This window comes from Aptenodytes patagonicus, chromosome 16 (genome assembly GCF_965638725.1).
Source record: "Aptenodytes patagonicus chromosome 16, bAptPat1.pri.cur, whole genome shotgun sequence".
Lineage (NCBI taxonomy): Eukaryota > Metazoa > Chordata > Aves > Sphenisciformes > Spheniscidae > Aptenodytes > Aptenodytes patagonicus.
The window spans coordinates 8,267,024-8,286,276 of record NC_134964.1 but is presented as its reverse complement, the minus strand read 5'-3'; the positions used below and the strand labels follow the sequence as shown (position 1 = coordinate 8,286,276).

General features: G+C 56.6%; 3 protein-coding genes across 10 annotated transcripts in view; 1 reads left to right on the top strand and 2 right to left on the bottom strand.

Annotated features, from left to right (window-relative positions):
- Window positions 1-5,089, bottom strand: part of UNK (unk zinc finger) — a 44,603-nt gene extending 39,514 nt beyond the window's left edge. For all 6 annotated transcript variants that reach the window (XM_076353426.1, XM_076353428.1, XM_076353429.1 and 3 more), the window contains exon 1: window positions 4,992-5,089. In XM_076353426.1, the coding sequence (XP_076209541.1) occupies window positions 4,992-5,089 (98 nt within the window). The remainder of the gene's footprint in view (window positions 1-4,991) is intronic.
- Window positions 5,090-8,960: 3,871 nt separating this feature from the next.
- On the top strand, window positions 8,961-10,754 carry H3-3B (H3.3 histone B). The gene is made up of 4 exons (XM_076353660.1): window positions 8,961-9,069; window positions 9,582-9,723; window positions 9,807-9,960; window positions 10,057-10,754. The coding sequence occupies exons 2-4, from the start codon at window positions 9,596-9,598 to the stop codon at window positions 10,183-10,185; spliced, it is 411 nt and encodes a 136-aa protein (XP_076209775.1). The 5' UTR covers window positions 8,961-9,069; window positions 9,582-9,595; the 3' UTR covers window positions 10,186-10,754.
- A 967-nt stretch (window positions 10,755-11,721) lies between these two features.
- On the bottom strand, window positions 11,722-18,575 carry LOC143167826 (uncharacterized). 3 transcript variants are annotated; one of them, XM_076353712.1, is made up of 16 exons: window positions 18,512-18,559; window positions 17,995-18,102; window positions 17,838-17,910; window positions 17,529-17,685; window positions 17,398-17,443; window positions 16,408-16,466; window positions 16,266-16,301; window positions 15,167-15,219; window positions 14,758-14,890; window positions 14,479-14,675; window positions 14,209-14,254; window positions 14,043-14,108; window positions 13,464-13,523; window positions 13,219-13,301; window positions 12,954-13,048; window positions 11,722-12,077 (listed from the first exon to the last, which is right to left on the bottom strand). In XM_076353712.1, exons 1-16 carry the CDS (start codon window positions 18,546-18,548, stop codon window positions 12,043-12,045), a joined length of 1,284 nt encoding a protein of 427 aa, XP_076209827.1. In that variant the 5' UTR covers window positions 18,549-18,559; the 3' UTR covers window positions 11,722-12,042. The 3 variants fall into 3 exon arrangements, with proteins under 3 accessions (XP_076209827.1, XP_076209826.1, XP_076209828.1); XM_076353711.1 differs by lacking the exon at window positions 11,722-12,077 and having other exon boundaries at window positions 12,834-13,048; XM_076353713.1 differs by lacking the exons at window positions 11,722-12,077; window positions 17,995-18,102 and having other exon boundaries at window positions 12,834-13,048; window positions 18,512-18,575.
- Window positions 18,576-19,253: the final 678 nt, after the last annotated feature.

Here is a 19,253-nt window from a genome sequence, read left to right as displayed (position 1 = left end):
ACTTTTCTGTGCTTTCCTAACTATCTCCAAGGTTATTACCAAATCTGAAACCTAAAAATGCATGGGGTTTTTTGTTGGTTTTGTTTTCTGGGTTGTTTGTGTGTGTGTGTATGTTTCTTTTGGTTTTGTTTGTTTTGTTTAAACAACAGGGCTAGTTTCTATTTTTGTGTAAGTCCATATCAGCTTATTGATCTAAGGGTTGTCACCAGTAAAACCAAAGCAGAATTAGGGCAACAGTTTGTTACTTTAAGAGTTCTGATGGTTTAAAAAGAACACGAAAAGGCTTCCAAAAACAATTTCAAATCCTAAACATATTTGCTAGGTTGTGAAGACCACCCAATTCAAGCACATCAAAAGTATAATCTAACAGACTATGCAGACAAATGCTACAGATCCTAGAAGAGCAAGCCACTTACAGAAAAAGCAACAACCCTGAAAACGTTAGCTACACATCTGGTTTTTGGTTTTCTTTCCGCACATTTGAGATCAGACATGCTGTGTTCACCCTGCCAGTGATAAGACACTGTCCACTGATAAGAAGATAAGGATTACTCTCTGCTACTACAAATGCTTTGAGGTGCGTTTTTGTGTCGTTGGTTTTGAGTAAGAATTTAAACATAAGATTTTGAGATAAATAAGACTGCGCGTGCAAGCTCTTCATTGAAATCCAAGTCCACCTATGATCTTGCTATTTTTATTTCTTCTTCACCCATATTTCCATTGCTGTCCTAATCAGAGTTCCTATTTAAGGCTGAGAAACCACCAGACAAGGCACTACTCAAAAACATGCAGGTACAAAAATGTCTTTGATTTGAGCTATAACTAAAGCATTGCACCACCCTGATTTTCATCCCCACTTAAAATGTCCTTCACTCAAGTGCACTAGTCCTGCTACCTCTAAATGGCTGGCATCAAAATGGTTGCAAGATAAAGCTTGGGTGAGTGCAAGCCAGCAGTCACTAACATGACAGCACGACCAACCGCGTGGATGCAGTTCTAGCACTACTTACAGGGTACTAATCTTTCAGGAATTTCCCACAATTCCTCCCCTCGTGCAAAAGGAAAGACAAGGTTTTTGTCTTTTACGCTGCAAAGGCATAACCACAAAGCTTATCTTGCTGTAGTACAAAGGAGGACAGGATGCGCTGCCAGGCATCTCGGTCCAGAACTCAAGTGGGGGTACAGCCTGTGGGGACATGGAAACCCGAAGTTTATTTACAGGATGGCTGCTCATATTTAAGACGGGCACACTCAAGAGAATTATCTTGAGTAGTGATGATCTGGGTTATGCTCAACAAATCTGTCCCCCAAAGAGTTTATCACCTAAATCAGAATATTTTCCACGCTGCTTCTGAGCGTGTGTATTTTGAATAGACTAGAATGAAGGCACTCTTTGTTTTTTTATTAAATGGGTTAATTTATCTTCACCCAAATGTTTGCTTTCTTGCAGAGTTATTAAACTGTCTGACTTTCAGGTGAATGCACAGTGAACAAAGAACTGCTCCACTTTCACTTATCTAAATTCTGCCAGATCAATAAAAAGCCAAGCGGTGGATACAATCTTTACAATTCACAATTAAAGAGTCCAGTCTGACTGAAAAACAATTCAGACAGCAACAGCCCAATGGATAGACTGTACCAAAACTACACCATAGTACTCGGTGACTGATCGCTTGCTTTCAGTTTCTTTGAACTCAGCCTCTATCCACATTTGTAGATAACACATTAAAGACCGAGATAGATACACACAAAAATAACCATGCCAGCTAGCGCTAAGAAACAGTGCAGAGTCAATACTTAGTTGAGGTTTGACAGAGCGTACCCAAACCAAATCCACTTCCCACTGCGAGCAATCAACTAACCCCTGCACAGCACGCCGCCCGAAGCAGATCAAAGCCACGCCAGCCCGCAGGGTACCCCAGAAACGAGCCCATCTCACCCGTTTGTTCTGAGGAATACACTGACCTCATCCTGCTACGGGAGCTGCGGGATCGCAAGAAACAGCCACACGCAGAAATCTCTAATCCAGCAACCCAGAGAGAACACAACAGCAGCTGTCGAGTATTTCATTACTCACTTGAATTCTACAAACGGAATACCAGATCCCCAGATGAGAAACACACCATTCATAATTAAATAGTAAAGTTTGGCATATAGTAGAATGACTTGGTCTCCAGGAACATCTAGCTGCATGCTACAACTGCTACCAAGGACACAATCAAAGGGGGTTTTTAGGCTCTTCCGCTAGCAAACAGTGCCAAAGGTGTGAGATAGCATCGATAATTCTATTTTTTTTTTTTTCAGATTTTCTTTTACCGTACATCTAGAGCAAATATAAAGGCTTCCTGACGGGATCTAGAACTGCAGTTCAAAGTACCCAAAAATCTCATGCAAATAATACCAAGAGTTTAGAAATTGACACTGATACAGAAATTGGAACATTTCCTAACAAATACAACCAAAACTTTCCAAGACAGAGATCCCCAGCACCAGATTGCCTGTCCCCAGGGAATAACAAAGTATGCAGATAATTAAGCTTTCTTGAGTTTACAACTTGTAACCTTCATGTCATTTTATGGAAACAAACTATATTTAAAGGAAAAAAAAAGGAAGAAAATATTTACATTTTGACAACACACAACTTGTTCACATGAACGACCACCAAATAAGTTCCCATATGTTATCAGAAGGAGGTTTACAGTATGATGTGACCTAGTGTACAAATCCAAGACTTTCAAAGTATGGCTCGCATCCCGCTGTCAGCACTCTGCAGCCCCCAAACCCATCCTTCACTTATGGTTATTCAGCTTCTCTGCAACTGTTTCCACTGAAGTATTTTTAGCATCCATCTGAAAATACATGTTTTGCCCTCTGGAAAGAAGCTAATTGCACCATCACCTTTGTTCCACACTGTCCCATTTTCCTCCTCTGTCCTTTTCAGCTACCGGGTCCTGATCTTCCTTCTTCTCCTCCCATTTCTTGAAGGCTTTCCTCCACTGTTTCTTTCCTAATCCTTGATATCCTTGTTTCCATGGTCATGCTTAGCCATGTTACCACCTTCGTCTTCCTCTACCTAGTGTACTTACAATCTCTTTACCTCATCTCCTTGTCACCTGGGTTTTTCCCCCCCTCTCGCTTTTGCCCGATTGCTTCTCTGTCATTGGTGTCACTCCACCTCTAAGGGCACGTCCTGCACCCTCCTTTACCACTACAGCAACAGTCCTAGCAGACTCCTTCATTCCAGTTGCTCCTATCAGGCGGTCAAACTTTAACTGTAGACACCACCAGAAATAAAGTAACTTATGAGGCTGTGACTTGCCAGCTCCCTGAAGATCACAATAGGATCTTCACGATGGACGTAAAACCTAGAAGCCCTCATTCTGCCACAGACTCGACATTCTGAACAGCCTGAAGGAAGAGGATGTCAAATAGCCTGTGACGCCTGCAGCAGGCATACGGGTTGTACGGATCCATGCCTCTGCATTCCTTGCAGCTCTTTTTATTCCGTGTATCGTAGTGTGAACGCAGGGAAGAAGCCCATCAGCAACTTTATGAAAATGCAAACTAAAAGAATAGAGACCACACTCTGAACCTGCCCTTCTCATGTTGGGTGGGGGTATCAACACAAGCGAGAGATAGGGGTAATTTGTACATTTTTTTCTGTATGCAGACAACACCCTAAGGTGATAAAGGTAGACAGTTTGGCACACATATTTTGTTCACAAGGAACAGTCCCAAACTTTTTTCTTTTAAGGAGGACAGAGAACACCTGACCTATTTCCACCCATTACGTGTCCATCGCTAGCCCATGCTCACAAAGACAACGCTCACTCTGTCCACCCCATTATCCCTACTGCAAAAGGGGAACTGAATATCACCACCACAACTTCCAACCCAAACAACTTATCACAGCCCAAGTTCACACAGCACAAGCTCCAGGAGGTCGTGTGTCCTTGGGACAACGCAGTGAAACGGTATTTTTTGCTTAGGGAAGACACATTCCAGCAATAAGCCTTCACTGAGGCACCATCTCCAGCGACGGAGGCGATACACACCAAGAGGCGATACACACCAACTGTGTTTCCTGCACAGAGGAATCGCACCCGAGCGGTGTAAGAAAAGGTGGGAACAGGACACGCGCTTCTCGTGATTCTCGTCTAACATTTCCTACAGGGGATGTTCCTCACACGCCTGTGTCAAACGTTCCCGTAGCTCGCCTGTGGGCAACTTCTCAAAGACGCCTGCCCTGACAAGGGACCCCGCTCGAGCCATCCCTCACAGACCGGCAGCACGCGAGGCGCGTGCCGGCAGGGTTTTTTCGGTCCTTGGGGACCGCCGCACAGCCCGGCGCCCATCTCCTCACGACGCCTCCCTCCACAGGTGCCTGAGGAGGCCCCCAGGACTCCTCAGGGGGCGGAGGGCCGGGGTGACAGCCCCGGGCAGCAGGACACGAGGAGCTCGACACCCCAAAGCGCCGCCACCACCACGCGTGCCACTTCCACGCCTGAGGTGACGCGCGCGTGGGCCGGGGCGAAGGGGCCGCCGCCCCGGCGTGAGGGCACACACGGGGACCCCCGCCAAGGATGGACCGGGCAGCGGGGCGCACCGACGACAGCCGCCCGCCCGCCCGCCCCCTCGCAGGGGCCGGAGCTGCGATGGCGGCCGACCCGCCGCGGGGGCCGAAGCCCCCCCCCCCGCCCCGCCACCCCGGGGGGAGGCCGAGGCCGCCGGTGCCCCGCCGCCCCGGTGCATCACGGTTGGCGCGACCCGCGGGGGGAGGGGGAGTCGCTCATCCCCCGCCCCGCCCCCCTTTCCCCCCCCCCCCCCCGCAGGCGGGACCCGCCGGCCCGCGCTGGCTGGGGCCGGTTCCAGCCGGTGCTGCGCGGGCGGGTGGCGGGTCTCCGTGCGCGCGTGCCGCACGCTGCCCGCTGACGTCAGGCGCGTGTTGGCGCGCGGGCGGGCGGCGGCGGCGGGGAGCTCTCGCTACGTACGTGTAGTGCTGCGGCTTCTCGGGCTGCGCCTGCAGCGCGCTGGCGGCGCTCGCCGGCCCGGCCGCGGCGGGGCCGCTCGCCACCGGGCCCTTGGACATGCCTCCTGCCTTCCGCTCCCGCCGCCGCCGCTACCGCCGAGGAGACCTTTATTATTCACTCTGCGCGGTCCGCACGGAGGGCGCCGCGCGCAGGCGCCGCCGCCGCCATTGCCGTCCCGGTGCGCGGGGCGGGGTGGGACTTGTAGTCCCGCCGCGCGCGCGCGCTCCGCCAACCCGGGACGCGGCGGGCGGCGGCTTCCGGCCGGCGGGACTACAACTCCCAGAGGCGCCCCGCGGCGGCGCGGGCAGCACTTCCTGCCGCGCGGGGGGCGACGGGACTTGTAGTGCGAATGGGGGGGCGGCGCGCCAGGGCGCCCCCCGGCGGCGGGGTGGGATCGCGCCCGCTGCGAGGCCCCATCGCCGGGGCCGGCCCTGAGGAAGGCCCCCGGGGCTGGGGAGGGCACCGAGCCCCGGGGACAGCACGTCCCGGCAGCCCAGCCCCTCCAGGCAGGCGGGGAAGGGTGCGGGGGAGGCTGGACCGGGAGGCCTGTGAGAGGACGGGGAGTTATTTGTGGCAGGCGGCCTCACTTCCTTCCTTCCCCCCCCTTCCCTCCGCCTCAGGGACTGAACATGGACGCGGGAGCACGGCGTCCCGGCCAAAGGGTTATTTTAGTGTTGGCATCTCTCATCGCTCCATGGCCTTCCCCGCCCACGGGACAACACCGTCCAGGAAGTGCCTGGGAATAGCACTGCCGTCCCGAGGAGGAGAAGGAGGAGGAGGAGGAGGAGGAGGAGGAGGAGGAGGAGGAGGAAGGCCCAGCGAGCCACGTGGGGAACCTACCTCCGAGTAGGTGACACCAAAGGCCCCAGGATGCTGGGCCATCAGAAGATTGCACGGGCTCCCTGTCCTCCCCCGGGAGAAAATCCCCCCCTGAAAGAGCCGTGTTCCAAGGAAGCGGACGAATTCCCATGCAAAGAGCTTCCTCCGTAAATTAATTTCTCTCCCGGGGGAGGAAATGGTTTGAGCTTCTTTTAATAGGACTTTGATCTCCTGGGCTCCACACAGAACCGCTTCCCTCGCTGGGATCCTCCAGCTGTGTGGTAAAGGGCAGCAAGGATTTATAAGGCAAACACCTTTTTTTTACCTCTGCCAGCACGCGCGGGGTGAACAACGTTAATAATAAACTTTCGGGCCTGGTCTGCGTGCTGCCCGTGCGGCTGTTTTGGGGAGGGAAATAACTTCTTTTAATTCTCATTTACACTGATTCAGCATCTACGGCGGGCAGGCTTTTACTGGGGTAATTTAATAGCTTATTCCCCTGCATTTGGAGGAGTAAGTCACAGGATATCAATACCTCCTTATTCACCTAACAACCCTCCACGGGAGGCTGGAGTACTGTAATTATGCAGCTCTTGGTCAAGTAGGACAACTTTGCATAAGTCAGTACGTGTGGAGGTATTTCAGTTACTGTCTACATACACACACCTATTTACCCACCATAAAATCACGGTCACCAGTGAACCCGCAGGAAAAAACCCTTCAATTATCAACGAATCACACTGAAAACACCATCAACGTGCTCTTCGTGCCCAGGGATTCGGAAACCACGGACTCAAATCCTTGTCCGCTGATGTTTAATTGACAACCTGGTACTGACACCGTTTCCTCTTCCAGTTCTCTTTTGTTTCACGGTCAGGACGACTCGCCGCACGCTCTGCCGAGCAACAGGGAAACGTTTAGGACGTGCCAGGTACGTGTGCCCAGGGTGCATTTACTCCCATCTTTGCGCAGGTCCTTGTTAACGCGTGCTCGTCTGCTCTCTCCAGCTTTGGCGCGTACGTCTTTCCCTCAGCCTGTTTCATCCGAGAGGATGCACAGCTTTTCCTCGGTCTTAAAGAGAACAAAAACTCAAAAGTATCTCTAAAATTAGAAGCGTAAGCAGCCACCGCTGCAAAACCATGGGAAAGGAAATATCTAAGGAGCCTCTCAACTCCCGGTAACAAACATTAAGCGCCGGTCTCCTGGCATGAGTGACAGTGGAGCACGCTCTTAAAAATAATAAATTTTGCTGTTGTCGTCAGAACAGGTTTCTAGATTTCCTCTTCTTCCTAAGCGTGAACAACTCAGACGAAAGGGGAATTCTTTTACTTCGGAATTTCCAAAACCTGTACAATGCAAATGATTGTTTACCTGCACCTCCCAAGTCACTCCACTGATGCAGCTTTTTGTCTCCGATAAATAATTAACGTTTTCCTTTACAAGAAAGAAAATTAACCTGAAAACGAGGACCAGAGGCAGAGGAGATGCGCAGGAGACGATGTCCCTCCGGCAGCCCCGGCCCTGGTACACGTGACGGTCCTGTCGCACCATATTGGTGCACGTTTGCTTGACTTACCCGAGCAGGCGGGAGAAGCGAGAGACACGCTCCCTACGTGCCGAGCTCCCGCGCCGCGGCAATCCTCGCTCCGCCTGCCGCGCCGGGTGTTGGCCCGAGAGACTTACGCGTTTGGGGAGGATGCAAAACCTCATGCAAAGTCTGGGTGATTACAGCTGCGCTCCAGTTTGCCGAGCTCACGGGTACCTTCAGGAGCGGCAGTTAAGCAGGCGCCTGTTTGTGTTCGCTATGTATTCTGCGCGCTACAACCGTGGGGCATGTGGGACCTGTTCTTCCTGACGGAGGTACCCTTCCCCTGGGGACAGGGACCTGCCCCCGCTCCCAGCAGTCGCTACAAATACAATGAAATAGTAACACACAGCCAGGTGTAACTTAAGGCAGCAACTTCCCCGAAAGACAGTCTTTTTATTTACCTGCTGTTTCTCTTCCTAGATGCTACCAACAGGGAACATGGATTCTGGCTTTCTACTTGCAATGAAACTTTGCAATTCGCTTTTAGCGTTGGGAGTTTGAAGGTGACCCACAAAGCCAGCGGGCTTTGGGGAACGGAGGCGCAGAGGGGCGAAGCCTCAACCCCTGCGTCCTCCCGGGGCAGGCGCGCGGCCCGCCGTGGCCTTCCCAGGGCCAAGGGTCAGACTCTTCCCGACTTCTGTGGGGTCACAGACCAGCAGGGCTGCCCGGTCCAAAACCAAGTCGCGCGACAAGCGTTCCTAGCCCTCCGCAACGATAAAACCGGGCACTAAATGCCGGAGGCGCTGCCAGAGCTCGTTCCCTTGCCAGGGGCTTCGCTCGTCCCCGCCGACACTCGCGAGTGCGGGGGGGGGGGGGGGGGGGATGGGGACGGGGGACGCGGGCCCCGGGCGAACCACCACCAAAGCGGAGGCTCCCGCGCCCTGCCCGAGGGCCGCCGCTCCCCGCGGCCTGCGCGCTGCGGCTCCCGGGAGAGGCGGAGGCGGTGGAGGCGGCGGAGGCGGGGGGGGGAGGGGGGGGCCGCCGCCCCCCCGGGCGGCCCCGCGGCCTGGCCCGGCCCTCGCCGCTCGCAGCCCCCCGCCAGGCGCCTCCGCACCGCACGCCAGGAAAGGCGCTTTCTGGCGGGGGCGGGGAGAGGGAGCGGGCCGGGAGGCGGCGGGGGCCGCCGGGGCCGGGCGCGGGGGGGTGCCCGGGGGAGCCCGCCGCCCCGCCGCGCCCCGCCGCCGCTCGCCCCGCTCCTATTGACTTCCCATTGTGGAGCTTTGCAACAAAGGGTAGGATCCAAACCGTGCCCCGTTTCGTCCAATCAGCGCGCAGAACGCCCGCCCGGCGTCGATTGGCCCCTTCTCGGCTCACAATACCCAATCGGACGCCTACTTTAACAACCAATCAGCGCCCGGGCAGGCGCCCAATCAGCGCCGAGGAACCGGAGCACGGCCTTTGTGTGTTGTGACGCCACGGCGCCGGCGGAGGTCCCGACCAATGGTACGGCGCGCTGCTTCCAGGCATTGTGAGGTCACCGCGCCGTGTGCCGCCCCCATTATAAAAGGCGGGTCCCCGCGGCGGGGAGGGCGCAGTGAGGGGGAGGTTGGCTGCCGAGCGGCTCGTGGCAGGAGCAGCGCAGGCTTCGGTGCGCAGCGCTACCGGCACCGGTGCTTCCTTCTTCTCCGAGGGGTGAGTGGCGGGCGCCGGGCGCGTTCCGTGGCGGGCGGCGGTGCGGCGCGGCCGTTGGCGGCCTTGGTTCCTCCTGGAGCCTGGCGGGCAGGCCGGGCCTTGCCTACGTGCCCTAAGTCACGGCCGGTTCCCATCCCCCCCCTCCCCCCCACCTTCCCCGGGGCGGCCCGGGAGGAAGAAGGAGGCGGCGTGACTCAGTCCGCTTCCCCCGGGGAGGGGAGCGGCCGGGCCACGACGCGAAGCGGGGGCGGAGGGGGGAACAGTGACTCCTCCTCCCCCTCCCGGGGGAGGCCGCTGGCCGCCTGCCCGCCTCAGCGGCGGGGGAGGGGGGCAGCTCGCCGACATCTGCCGCTCCCGGGGCTTGAGGGGATTGGACGTGGAGGCGGGGGGGGGGGGGCGGCGGGGGACGGGACGGGACACGACACGACACCGTGTGGCCGGGCCTGGCGGGTCGTGCTGCCCGCGGGGACGGGGAGAGCTGGGCCCCGTGTCACGCGTGCCTGTCCCCCTAGGTGAGTGAAGAAAAATGGCCCGTACAAAGCAGACCGCCCGCAAGTCCACTGGGGGGAAGGCTCCGCGCAAGCAGCTGGCCACCAAGGCGGCCCGGAAAAGCGCCCCCTCTACCGGCGGCGTCAAGAAGCCTCACCGCTACAGGTAAGGCCGCCGGCACGGCACGGCCAGGCGCTGGCGCGGCCCCTGCCCTGGCTCACCCGCTCCCTCCTTCCTCCTCCACCCAGGCCGGGCACCGTTGCCCTCCGTGAGATCCGCCGCTACCAGAAGTCCACGGAGCTGCTGATCCGCAAGCTGCCCTTCCAGCGGCTGGTCAGGGAAATCGCCCAAGACTTCAAAACAGACTTGAGGTTTCAGAGTGCGGCCATCGGTGCGCTGCAGGTATTGCTAGCGGCCTGCTGGGCCTCGGCGCTCGCGGCTCTGCGCGTGCTTCGCTGAGGGTTTCTAACGACATTTCTTCTTGTGCTCTTGAAACAGGAGGCCAGCGAAGCATATCTGGTGGGTCTGTTTGAAGATACAAACCTGTGCGCCATCCATGCCAAGAGAGTCACCATCATGCCCAAAGATATCCAGTTGGCTCGCAGGATACGGGGGGAGAGGGCTTAAGTGAAGGCTGTTTTTACGGTGTTTTGTAGTAAATTCTGTAAAATACTTTGGTTTTAATTTGTGACTTTTTTGTAAGAAATTGTTTATAATATGTTGCATTTGTACTTAAGTCATTCCATCTTTCACTCAGGATGAATGCTAAAAGTGACTGTTCACATAAACCTCAGTGATGTGAGCCTCGTTGCTCAGGAGTGACAAGTTGCTAATATGCAGAAGGGATGGGTGATCTTTCTTGCTTCTCATGCATGTTTCTGTATGTTAATGACTTGTTGGGTAGCTAAACTTGTAAGGTACTAGAATTGATATAAATGTGTACAGGGTCCTTTTGCAATAAAACTGGTTATGACTTGATCCAAGTGTTTAACAATTGGGGCTGTTAGTCTGACCATACATCACTGTGATCAAATGTGGACTTTTTCAGAGGGTGAAACTACAAGTCTTAACCACAGTGTAACTTACAGTTTCCTAAAAACGTAAACCTGGCAGCTATAGAATACACTATGTGCATTTATAATAGCTATTTTATATATTGTAGTGTCAACATTTTTAAATTAAATGTTTTACATTCACATGTTGAGGAGTCTTTGTCATTTGGTTTGTATGGGCTTGAAGAAGCTTCCTCCTCCCGGCTCCAGCAGGTCAGCAGTAGATGCCTGTAAGCCTGGGCTGCTGCTGCGGCAACTTAATTTTGTCTGGAGAACTTGCCCCTGGCCACCCTCGGAGGTTTTTGGAGGCTTTCTGTAGCTTGAGTCGTGGCTCTTGGCCAGCGAGAGCAGAGCTGAGCCCTGCAGCTGTGGGGTAGAAGAGGAGTAGCCTGACGGACAGGCCTAGGCTAGGCAGCAGCCTTCTGCCTTTGGGGGGGCTTTGGGCTTGCTTTTTTTTTTTTTTTTAATAAAGCTTAACTGCTTACTGGTGTCTGCTGTTCAGGCCCAACTCTAGAACTAAGCTTTTTTTTTTTTCCTCTCTCCAGTAGATGCAGGGGAAGTTTGTTCTGGTGCGACCGGTCTGCCTGAAGCCAAAGCGCCGGCTCCTTCCCTGAGCAGTGTCTGGGTGCCGAGGTGGGGGGGGGGGGGGGGTGCGCAGCTGCGGCCTGTGAGTTTGTGGGATGGGGCCGCATGACTAAGTCCCAGTTAATAACAGCAGCCAGCGCTAGCAGCGCGGGATGGTACGCAAGTGGAAAAGCTAATTATACAACCTGAGAGCATATGGGCTGCTACGCAGACTGGGATGGGCGCTCAATAAGATTCTCATTTCCCATCTAAGCTTTTTTGATGAAACAGGATTATACTCAAGCCTCCACTTTGGAACAGCGCTTCGGGCGCTCTGCTGAGATGGGTCTGGTTTTCTCGGCAGTGCCTCTGGGAGCAGCCATGCCTTGTTAGGTTGGGGTAGAGGGAAGCTGCTCAGACTACATCTGAAGCACAGGTAATTAACATCTAAATTGAATTGCGAGGCCGGCTCTCCTCAGCTCTTAAAGAACAGGCTGCACTAGTAAGGCTGGAGTTGGCACGGAAGAGTAGCACGGGGAAGTAGTTTGGCTAGCTCATCTTGATTTATTTCAATGAAATTAAAAGTGCCGTGGCAGAAGTGGCGTTTCAGGAGGAAGAACAACAGCAGTAGTTCATACGGGAGAGCGGGCGGGAAGTCAACGCTGGCCATCTGCGCGGTTGTTTGAAGACCGGACGCGTTTACAGCACTTCCTTCCACAAGGAGGGCCAGAACAGCAGTTTGAAAACCATCCTGACTCCTGCTCCCGGCAGTCGGGGCCTGCATCGCTCGGGGCGCTGCCGGACGGCCGCGTCGCGGGCGAAGGCTGGGCCCACCGGAGCTCGGGGCCGGAGCCAGGGCTCTCCCTTATCAGACGAACCACTCCGTGTGCTTAAATCCTGCAGCTGGAGGAAGAGGCGCTCCTTACCAGGCGCTCTTACACAACTTCCTCAGCGCCCTTTCCTACGCCGCTCCAAGCGTGCTTGGGACAAACGCAGCCCCCGGTTAATGCCGTTATCATATCTGCCACGGGGCTGCCAAAAACATGGTCTAAAATGATGCAAGATCAGGTTTTTAAACAAGTCTTTTCCTCGCTGCTAAACCTGTAGGAAAAAAGATTTCCTTGCGCCTACATTGTAAACTTAATTGCTTTAAAGGCCTGGATCAGAGTCAAGCGCCATCTCAAACTTTAGCCGACGCTAAGTGATCTCAGGTAGGTCACCCGGGCAGGTCTGTCCTGGGGGGTACAGCCTGTCGGGGGGGACAGCTGGCAGGGATGTCCCCGCAAGAAACCTGAGGGTCCTCGGTGGCCCAGGAGCCACGTAATTTGGGAAGCACCACGCAGCTTGCATTTAGGTTAAAAAACAAGAATTGCAAGCGATGGGCTTTATGAATGCTTGCTTTGGTGCTGAACTGCGGTAGCAGGCTGGGCTCCTGCGGGAAAAGTATGTTTTAAAATAACATCCCTCGAAAACAATGTTTCCTCCAAGTTCTTAGTGGAAACAATGAACCGTCTGGGTATGCCTAGAAGCTGTTTCTTAAAATAAAATCATTGTCTAGCAAAACAAAACAAAACCAAAAAAAACACCACACAACACAACCCCCCCCCCCCCCCCAAAAAAAAAACCCAACCCAAACCTGTATCAAAGTATCTATTCATCTCAGTAACCTCAACAAAAAGAAATTAAGTTAGACCTTGCATGTGGTGGACCAGTATAGCAACTCTTGGTATTCCACGATCTCGCTGTGATGATAGCTGAAGACATAAACCATTCCCTTACCGATTCGCCTGATGATTTCCTCGCATTCTTGCTCAGAACTCGATGCAAACACCAGGCAGTCGAACGTGCTCCCGTCAGGGCTCTCCGGGGAAGCGCTAAAAATGGAAACACGTACATTAGCCGGCAGAGAGAGCGGCTCTGAAAGCTCAGCCCTGGCTTGCAACTGCACCAGAGACCCCGCGGCTGGCCTGGACGTCGCTTGTTTATTTTCGAAGACCCGCAGCCCTCTACCTTCCCCTTCCCAGGGCCCACGGGCAGCACTTACGCCACGCAGAAGGCAAATAAATTGCTGCTGTCCACGCAGCGTCCCACGCAGGAGATCGTGGGGTAGGGGTAGCGGCACAGGAGCTGCGCAGGGGACAGGAGGGAGACGGCGTTGGGGGCTGCAGTCAGACCCTGTTGTCCCCGCTCCTGGTTTAAACTGGCCCCACGACGCCTCCAGCCGGGCTCCCCGCTCCGCGAGATCGGCAGCCTCGGGAGTCACTCGGACCTTGGGTGTCGCTCGCTTACCTTGGGAGACGTCTTCTCCCGTACCAGGACTTCTGTTTCCTTCACATCAAATAAAACCTCCTGAATGGGGGATGGAGGGGGAAGAAGCCCCGATCATCACAGTGCCTGAGCTGTATTTTTAATAAGACACTTACAAGAGAGAGATTATTCAAAAGCAGAGGTGATGAAGTGCAGTCAAGCACAGCTTTTTCAAGGAGTTTTCTCTGTGCTGCTCTTCTTCTCACCACCCAGTGCTCTCGCGCTTAAATCTTTTCACAAACCACCTTGAGGGCTCAAGTAATAGTGACCTGAGCCCTAACGCACCCCTGGAACCAGGCTCAGCCTCCCCACAGTTTTCCAAGTGCTTTCCTGTAGGTGGTTGTATTCTCCCCCCCCCCCCCCCTTAATGCACTTTCCTATCCTGGCTGCAGAGATGTTTCTAACCAGAAACCCCCCCCACAGGGGTGGGGGGTGTCAAAGACTCAGCCAGGCCAAACGAACCTGGAGCCAGCAGGAAGAAATAACCCCGGGCAGAGACCGTATTTGCCTGCAGTTTTCTCAGCAAGCCCTTCCCGGGATGCCCTCAGCCCCGTCGCTCACCCGCGCGGCCGAGTGCCTCTCCAGCATGGTGGGGATGGCCCAGTCCAGCACCTCTTTGCCACCGTACTGAAATGGAGTGGAAAGGAGGGAACAACCCACAGGCACGTGAAAAGAAACCCAGAAGAGACAATTTGCCTCTAGGCACATCTCTGCCCCATCGCCTCACCTTCCCAACGCCGGTCTGGCCCAGGTACTGCAGGTTGTAGAGCAGCCTGGGGAGAAAAGGGCTCGAGGGCATCAGAGCGAGGACCCCGCGCATCCTCCTGCTGCTCTTTGCAGGGGAAGATGCTCACAGCCCCCCACCGCCCCCAGGCCACGGAAGCAGCTTTTGCCCCGCAGCCCTGAGCGGAGACCGGGGATAGTGTGGGCACGGGGCTGCCCTGACGCCAGGACCCCCAGCCCAGCCCGGGGGGCTCCCCGCCAGCGCTGAACCTACCTGCCCCCCTGCAGCCTCCGTGGCTCCCCCTCGCCCCTGCGCCGGGGGCCGCGCTGGAGCTGGAAGCGGGGTTCCTTCTCCTTCAGGACCTTCAGGTAGGGCAGCAGTGGCTCGTAGACCCCCCCGTCGTGCCACCGCCACCGCAGCAGGCGGAAGCTGAGCGGTTGTCCCTTCAGCTTCTGCAGCACGGCCCCGGCCTGGAGGGAGGGTGAGGGAAGCAGAGGGGAGGATGGGGGGCAGGAGAGGGGGAAGATACGCCAGCCCTCCGTGCCCACCCACCTGCCCGCTGTAGGCGTTTCTCAGCGAGTGGCCGTTGATCTCATCGAGGATGTCGCCGGCCAGCACCACCTCATCCACCTCCGCCTGGCTCTCGGGGAGCACCTCGGTGACAAAGACTCGGCCATCCACATACCTGGGGGTGCAGCCAAGCCCCGGCTCAGCCCCAGGGACCCAGCCCGGCTCCCCCAGGCCTTTCGTACCATCAGCGATGTTTCATCAATACACGGAGACAGGGAAAAGCCACCCCACGGACAGCAGATACCAGCGAAGCTGAGCCGACTGGGAGAAAAGCACCCGAGACAGCCCCGATGCTCTCAACGGGGTATTTATCTCCCCTTTTTGGGGGGTTTTGAATACCGTGGTGTCCAGATCCCACTGGAGAGCGGAGAGGAGGATCAAGGGCTCCTACCTGAGCACCATCCCCAGCGCTCGGCATGGGACCGTCTCATAAGTGATGCACACCTGGAAGAGAGCGGCCGGTGACAGTGGCCCTGGCAATGGCCACAGGATGCCCAAAGACCATGACCAGGATGAGGGGGAGGATGGGGACCCCTTGCCCTGGATCATTTCTGGCACTGATGCCAAAGCAGGGCTTCAGGAGCCCAGGGAGAAGCCGGTCCTCAGTGCCCCAGACTGGGCTGGGACCATCAGTGGCTGCTTGTCCCTGTCCTCTCCTGGGATTCGGCTGTGCCTAGACCCTGAAGGGACAAACCTGCTAGATGGATGGGATGGCAATGCAGCAGGTGAACCCTTAACTCAGCACTGAGTCCTCCTCCCTCGCCCTACGCGTCCCCACGCAGCCGGGGGAGCACTGCCGCCCCTCCCCAAAGCCGCTGCCGTTTGCAGCAGCACTTACTGTCACATTGCATTAGCCAGGGACCCGAAACGTGGCCAGTTCGGCTGGGAGCACTTGCTGTTAGAAATGCCCAAAAGCCAGTGGGATCCCAGCCTCCGCAGCAGTGCCACGGCTTGGCACACACCGTGACCAGCCCCAAAGCCACCTTGAGCTTTTTGGGGATTCTTTTGGGTTAAAAAGGCAGCGGAGGGATGCTCTTCATTTTTAAAAGACATCAAGGCATCCCCACTGGTCTCAATAAATGCACTGATATTTCACTAAGCAAAACCAAGAGCAAAATCAACTGATGCGTCATCTGTGTCAGCCCAGGGAAATGGGGATTTTTTGGCAAGAAATCAGGGAAGGGAGCATGGGAAAACTTCATTTATGTCAGCAATTTAGGCCTGGGTGTACTACTCTTGCTTGGTTTTACTCCCAGGAATGCTGGGATCCGCTCCTGGTGACAGCGTGGGCATCTGGCAGGATCCAACCTCGGTGGCAGAGACGGCTCTGCTCGTGCTGGTGAACCTGAGCCAATTCACCCCCGGCTGCAGCCGGGCGGAGAGTTGCGTGGCAATCCCTCCCCACCAAATCATTCCTTATCTTCCTCATTTGACTTTTCAGCAAGGGCCAGGCGGTGGAAAGACGACTCCGGGGAGAGATGAGCTCTTACCGGCAGCAGCCAGCTTTCGTCCAAGAAGCTGCAATTCTGCAAACAAAGGACCGTCAGCGCCATCGGACCCGGCGAGGAAGGGGCTGGGGCCCCACGCCGGCAGCCATGTGCCGGCCACCACCCTGCCGATTCGTCACCGTACCTGCAGGTCCAGGGAGAAATCCATCTCTGTCACCACCAGCAGCAGCGAGAGGAAAGGCTCTGCAGAGGGACGGGGACGGAGAGGCAGTGTCACCGCCGGGCTCCCAGCAGCCACAGCCTCGCGGGGACATGGCAGAGGTCTGAATAAAGCCATTTTTTGGTGTAACTAATGAGCCCTGGGGAGCGAGGCCCTGAGAGCACCCCAGCACCGCGGCACCCAGGCTGCTGCTGGAGGCTCGTCCCCGGCTCCCGCTGCTGGCACGGGGAGAGAAGCGCTGCGACTCAAGACCTGATTTCCCCAAATTCAGACCAAGGCTCGCAGCAAACACTGCTGACGAGCAACTTTCTCTCCATTTCTCCCCCTAAACGCAAAGCAAAGCCGCCCAGGCTCTCCTGCATGAGCCTTGCAATTACACTGACAGAGAGATCTGCAATCTGCTCATGCACCAGCAGCGCAGGTGATTTATAAGCCGTCTAGATACAGGTTTAACATGGGGTTATTTATCATAATCAAAACATTAAAGGCTTTCACCCTGGCCTGGCCCCACCAAGGAGCATGGCTGCGGATGGAGTGGTGCAGCCTGTCAAGGCAATGCAGCCATTTACCGCACCGAACCCCCCGTGTGACCCCTCATGCAGGACCGCAGGCTGGGCCCAGCCGCCAAGGGCTCCCCTCGAAGCCGGACTGCTCAGTCCGCTTAAACCTGCATCCTTCGTATGAAGAAGTAACACAGAAGACACTTCAGAAGCAATTTTCCTACCCCATGACACTAAAACCAACCTTAGATGGATTCAAACTGTGTTTAAATATTTACACCTCTTTTCCCACCACTGCAGCAGCATATTTAGATTTTACTGCTAAGTTTGGCTTAGAAAAATCACAGTGGACTATTTTCCTCCCCCCCCCCCCCCCAGCAGCGTGGTGCTGTAATGCCTGTGACAGCCACCCCGGGGCAGGTTACATCCCGCCTCGGAGGGGCCACCGTCTTACCCAGGAGGTCTTCATTGCCGAGGATGGAGCTCACGGGATCATAAAACTGAAACACAGCGAAACGCCACCATCACACCACCATTTCGCTGCCCATTGCCCACGGATAGTGGCTCCCCCACCGTGTGCTGCACCTCCAGGAGCCGGGGGGTCCGCGCCAGCTGCCGCACGGCCGCCGCCAGCACCTTCCCCTGCAGAGCCAAGCGCAGAAAGTACCGCCCGCGGCCCTGCGCCGTCCGCGTCTTCTCACAGCTGCCCGCTTTCTGGATGCTGATGGAGAGAGGGGTCGGCCTGTTTGGGGAGAGGGGAAGCAGCTTGGGGCTGAAACTTTGGCGGCGTGTGGGAGCATCCTCCCTGCACCCGGAGCCTTTGGGATGAGCATGTCGCGACGGACGCTGCCACGGCTCAGATTTTCATCCCCAGCCTGGCTCGGGGACGCTCACCTGCCACCGTCCCCCGTGGGAAGCTGCTCCAGCCAGTGCCAGTAATCCCGTCTCCTGAAGCCCCAGGCTGGCTCTGCGGGAGAAAGGGAGCGCAAGGCCCCTCACCGCGGGCACCGGGACGCTGCCACCCCCCGCCCGGGCGTGAAGGACCACTCACGTCGGAGCCCCTTGCGCAGGATGCTCTCCAGCAGCTGGCAGAGTGAGGCGAGGTGCGGCGAGGCATCCGTGCAGGGCCCCCCGCCCTCCCACAGCCGCAGCACCCCGCCTGCAGCGGTGGCAGCATCAGCACCCATGGGTGCCCCAGCTGGGGGGGGGGGGCACCCATGGGAACAGCTCTATGCACAGCCCCAGGGTGGGTCGCTGGTGCTGCGGGAGGTACCCGACACCCCGGCAGGATGCGACCCGCCCCGGCTGCCTGCAGCTGCACCGGGCAGAAATTCAGGTAAACTTCCTCAAAGCCAAGGCCAGGTGCGGCAGCGCGGGCACGAACACCCGCTCAGGCAGCGGGGCTGGCCCTGCCACGGCGGCCCCCGGCCCGGGGAGCCCCGGCCCGGCCCTGCCGTCGGTCCGGCCAAACCGGTGCCGGTGCGCAGCGAGGGGCCGGGCCCCCGGGCGAGGGCTGCCGGAGGAAGCGGGGTACCGGCCCCCCCGGGAGGGGGGAACACCACGCTCACCTTTAAGGGCGCTCAGCAGCGGCTCCTTCCCGGCCATGGGCTCGTCCCTCCGCCCGGGCGGTCCCGTGGCGGCGGCTGCGGCCGGGCGGGAACCGGGAACCGGGAACCGGGAGCGGGCCCCGCCCCCGGAGCGGAGCGGAGCGGAGCAGCCCGGCCCCGCGGGGGGGCGGGGGGGGCATGAACCCTCCCGGCTCACACCCACCCGCCTCTGCCGCTGCGGGCGGGCCGGGCACGGGCACGTACCGACCGACATCGCTATACGGGCACAGACACACACACGTATGTATATATATACCTCCACATACATACACACTTACAGCACATCGGCATAGATACACATATACGTATGTACCTGTACGTATATCAAAAGCACAGACAGGCGTTGATATATAGGTATAACACATTGACGCATATATACACGTATATCTGTACATATATATAAAATACATACATTGGCATATGTATTGGCATAAAACGCATATATAACAGAGGCACTGGTGCATATATATACATCATATATGAGGACAACGCAGGCATCGGGATATGGATATGGGTATAGATACGCGTACTAAAAAGTCCCAGGCCCTGGCACGGCCGCAGGCACACACAGGTGTGTGTATAGGCGTGACTCTCGCCCCGCCTATAGAGAAGCACACGCACGAACAGCGGTTCCGAGGCCGCAGCCAGGGGCGCGCACGGCCCGTGGGAAGGGGCCGCGTGGACCGGGAGGGGCCCCCCCGGC

Bases quoted from the DNA above. Each gene is read 5' to 3' on its own strand.
- LOC143167826 (XM_076353711.1), bottom strand. From the start codon at position 18,548: ATGGCCGGGAAGGAGCCGCTGCTGAGCGCCCTTAAAG. The intron at 17,911-17,994 runs GTGAGTGGTCCT...TTTCTCCCGCAG, and splicing joins CCTGCGCAAGGGGCTCCGAC to AGCCAGCCTGGGGCTTCAGG. The intron at 13,302-13,463 runs GTAAGCGAGCGA...TCCCCTGCGCAG, and splicing joins GGGAGAAGACGTCTCCCAAG to CTCCTGTGCCGCTACCCCTA.
- H3-3B (XM_076353660.1), top strand. From the start codon at position 9,596: ATGGCCCGTACAAAGCAGACCGCCCGCAAGTCCACTGGGGGGAAGGCT. The intron at 9,724-9,806 runs GTAAGGCCGCCG...TCCTCCACCCAG, and splicing joins AAGAAGCCTCACCGCTACAG to GCCGGGCACCGTTGCCCTCC. The intron at 9,961-10,056 runs GTATTGCTAGCG...CTCTTGAAACAG, and splicing joins CGGCCATCGGTGCGCTGCAG to GAGGCCAGCGAAGCATATCT.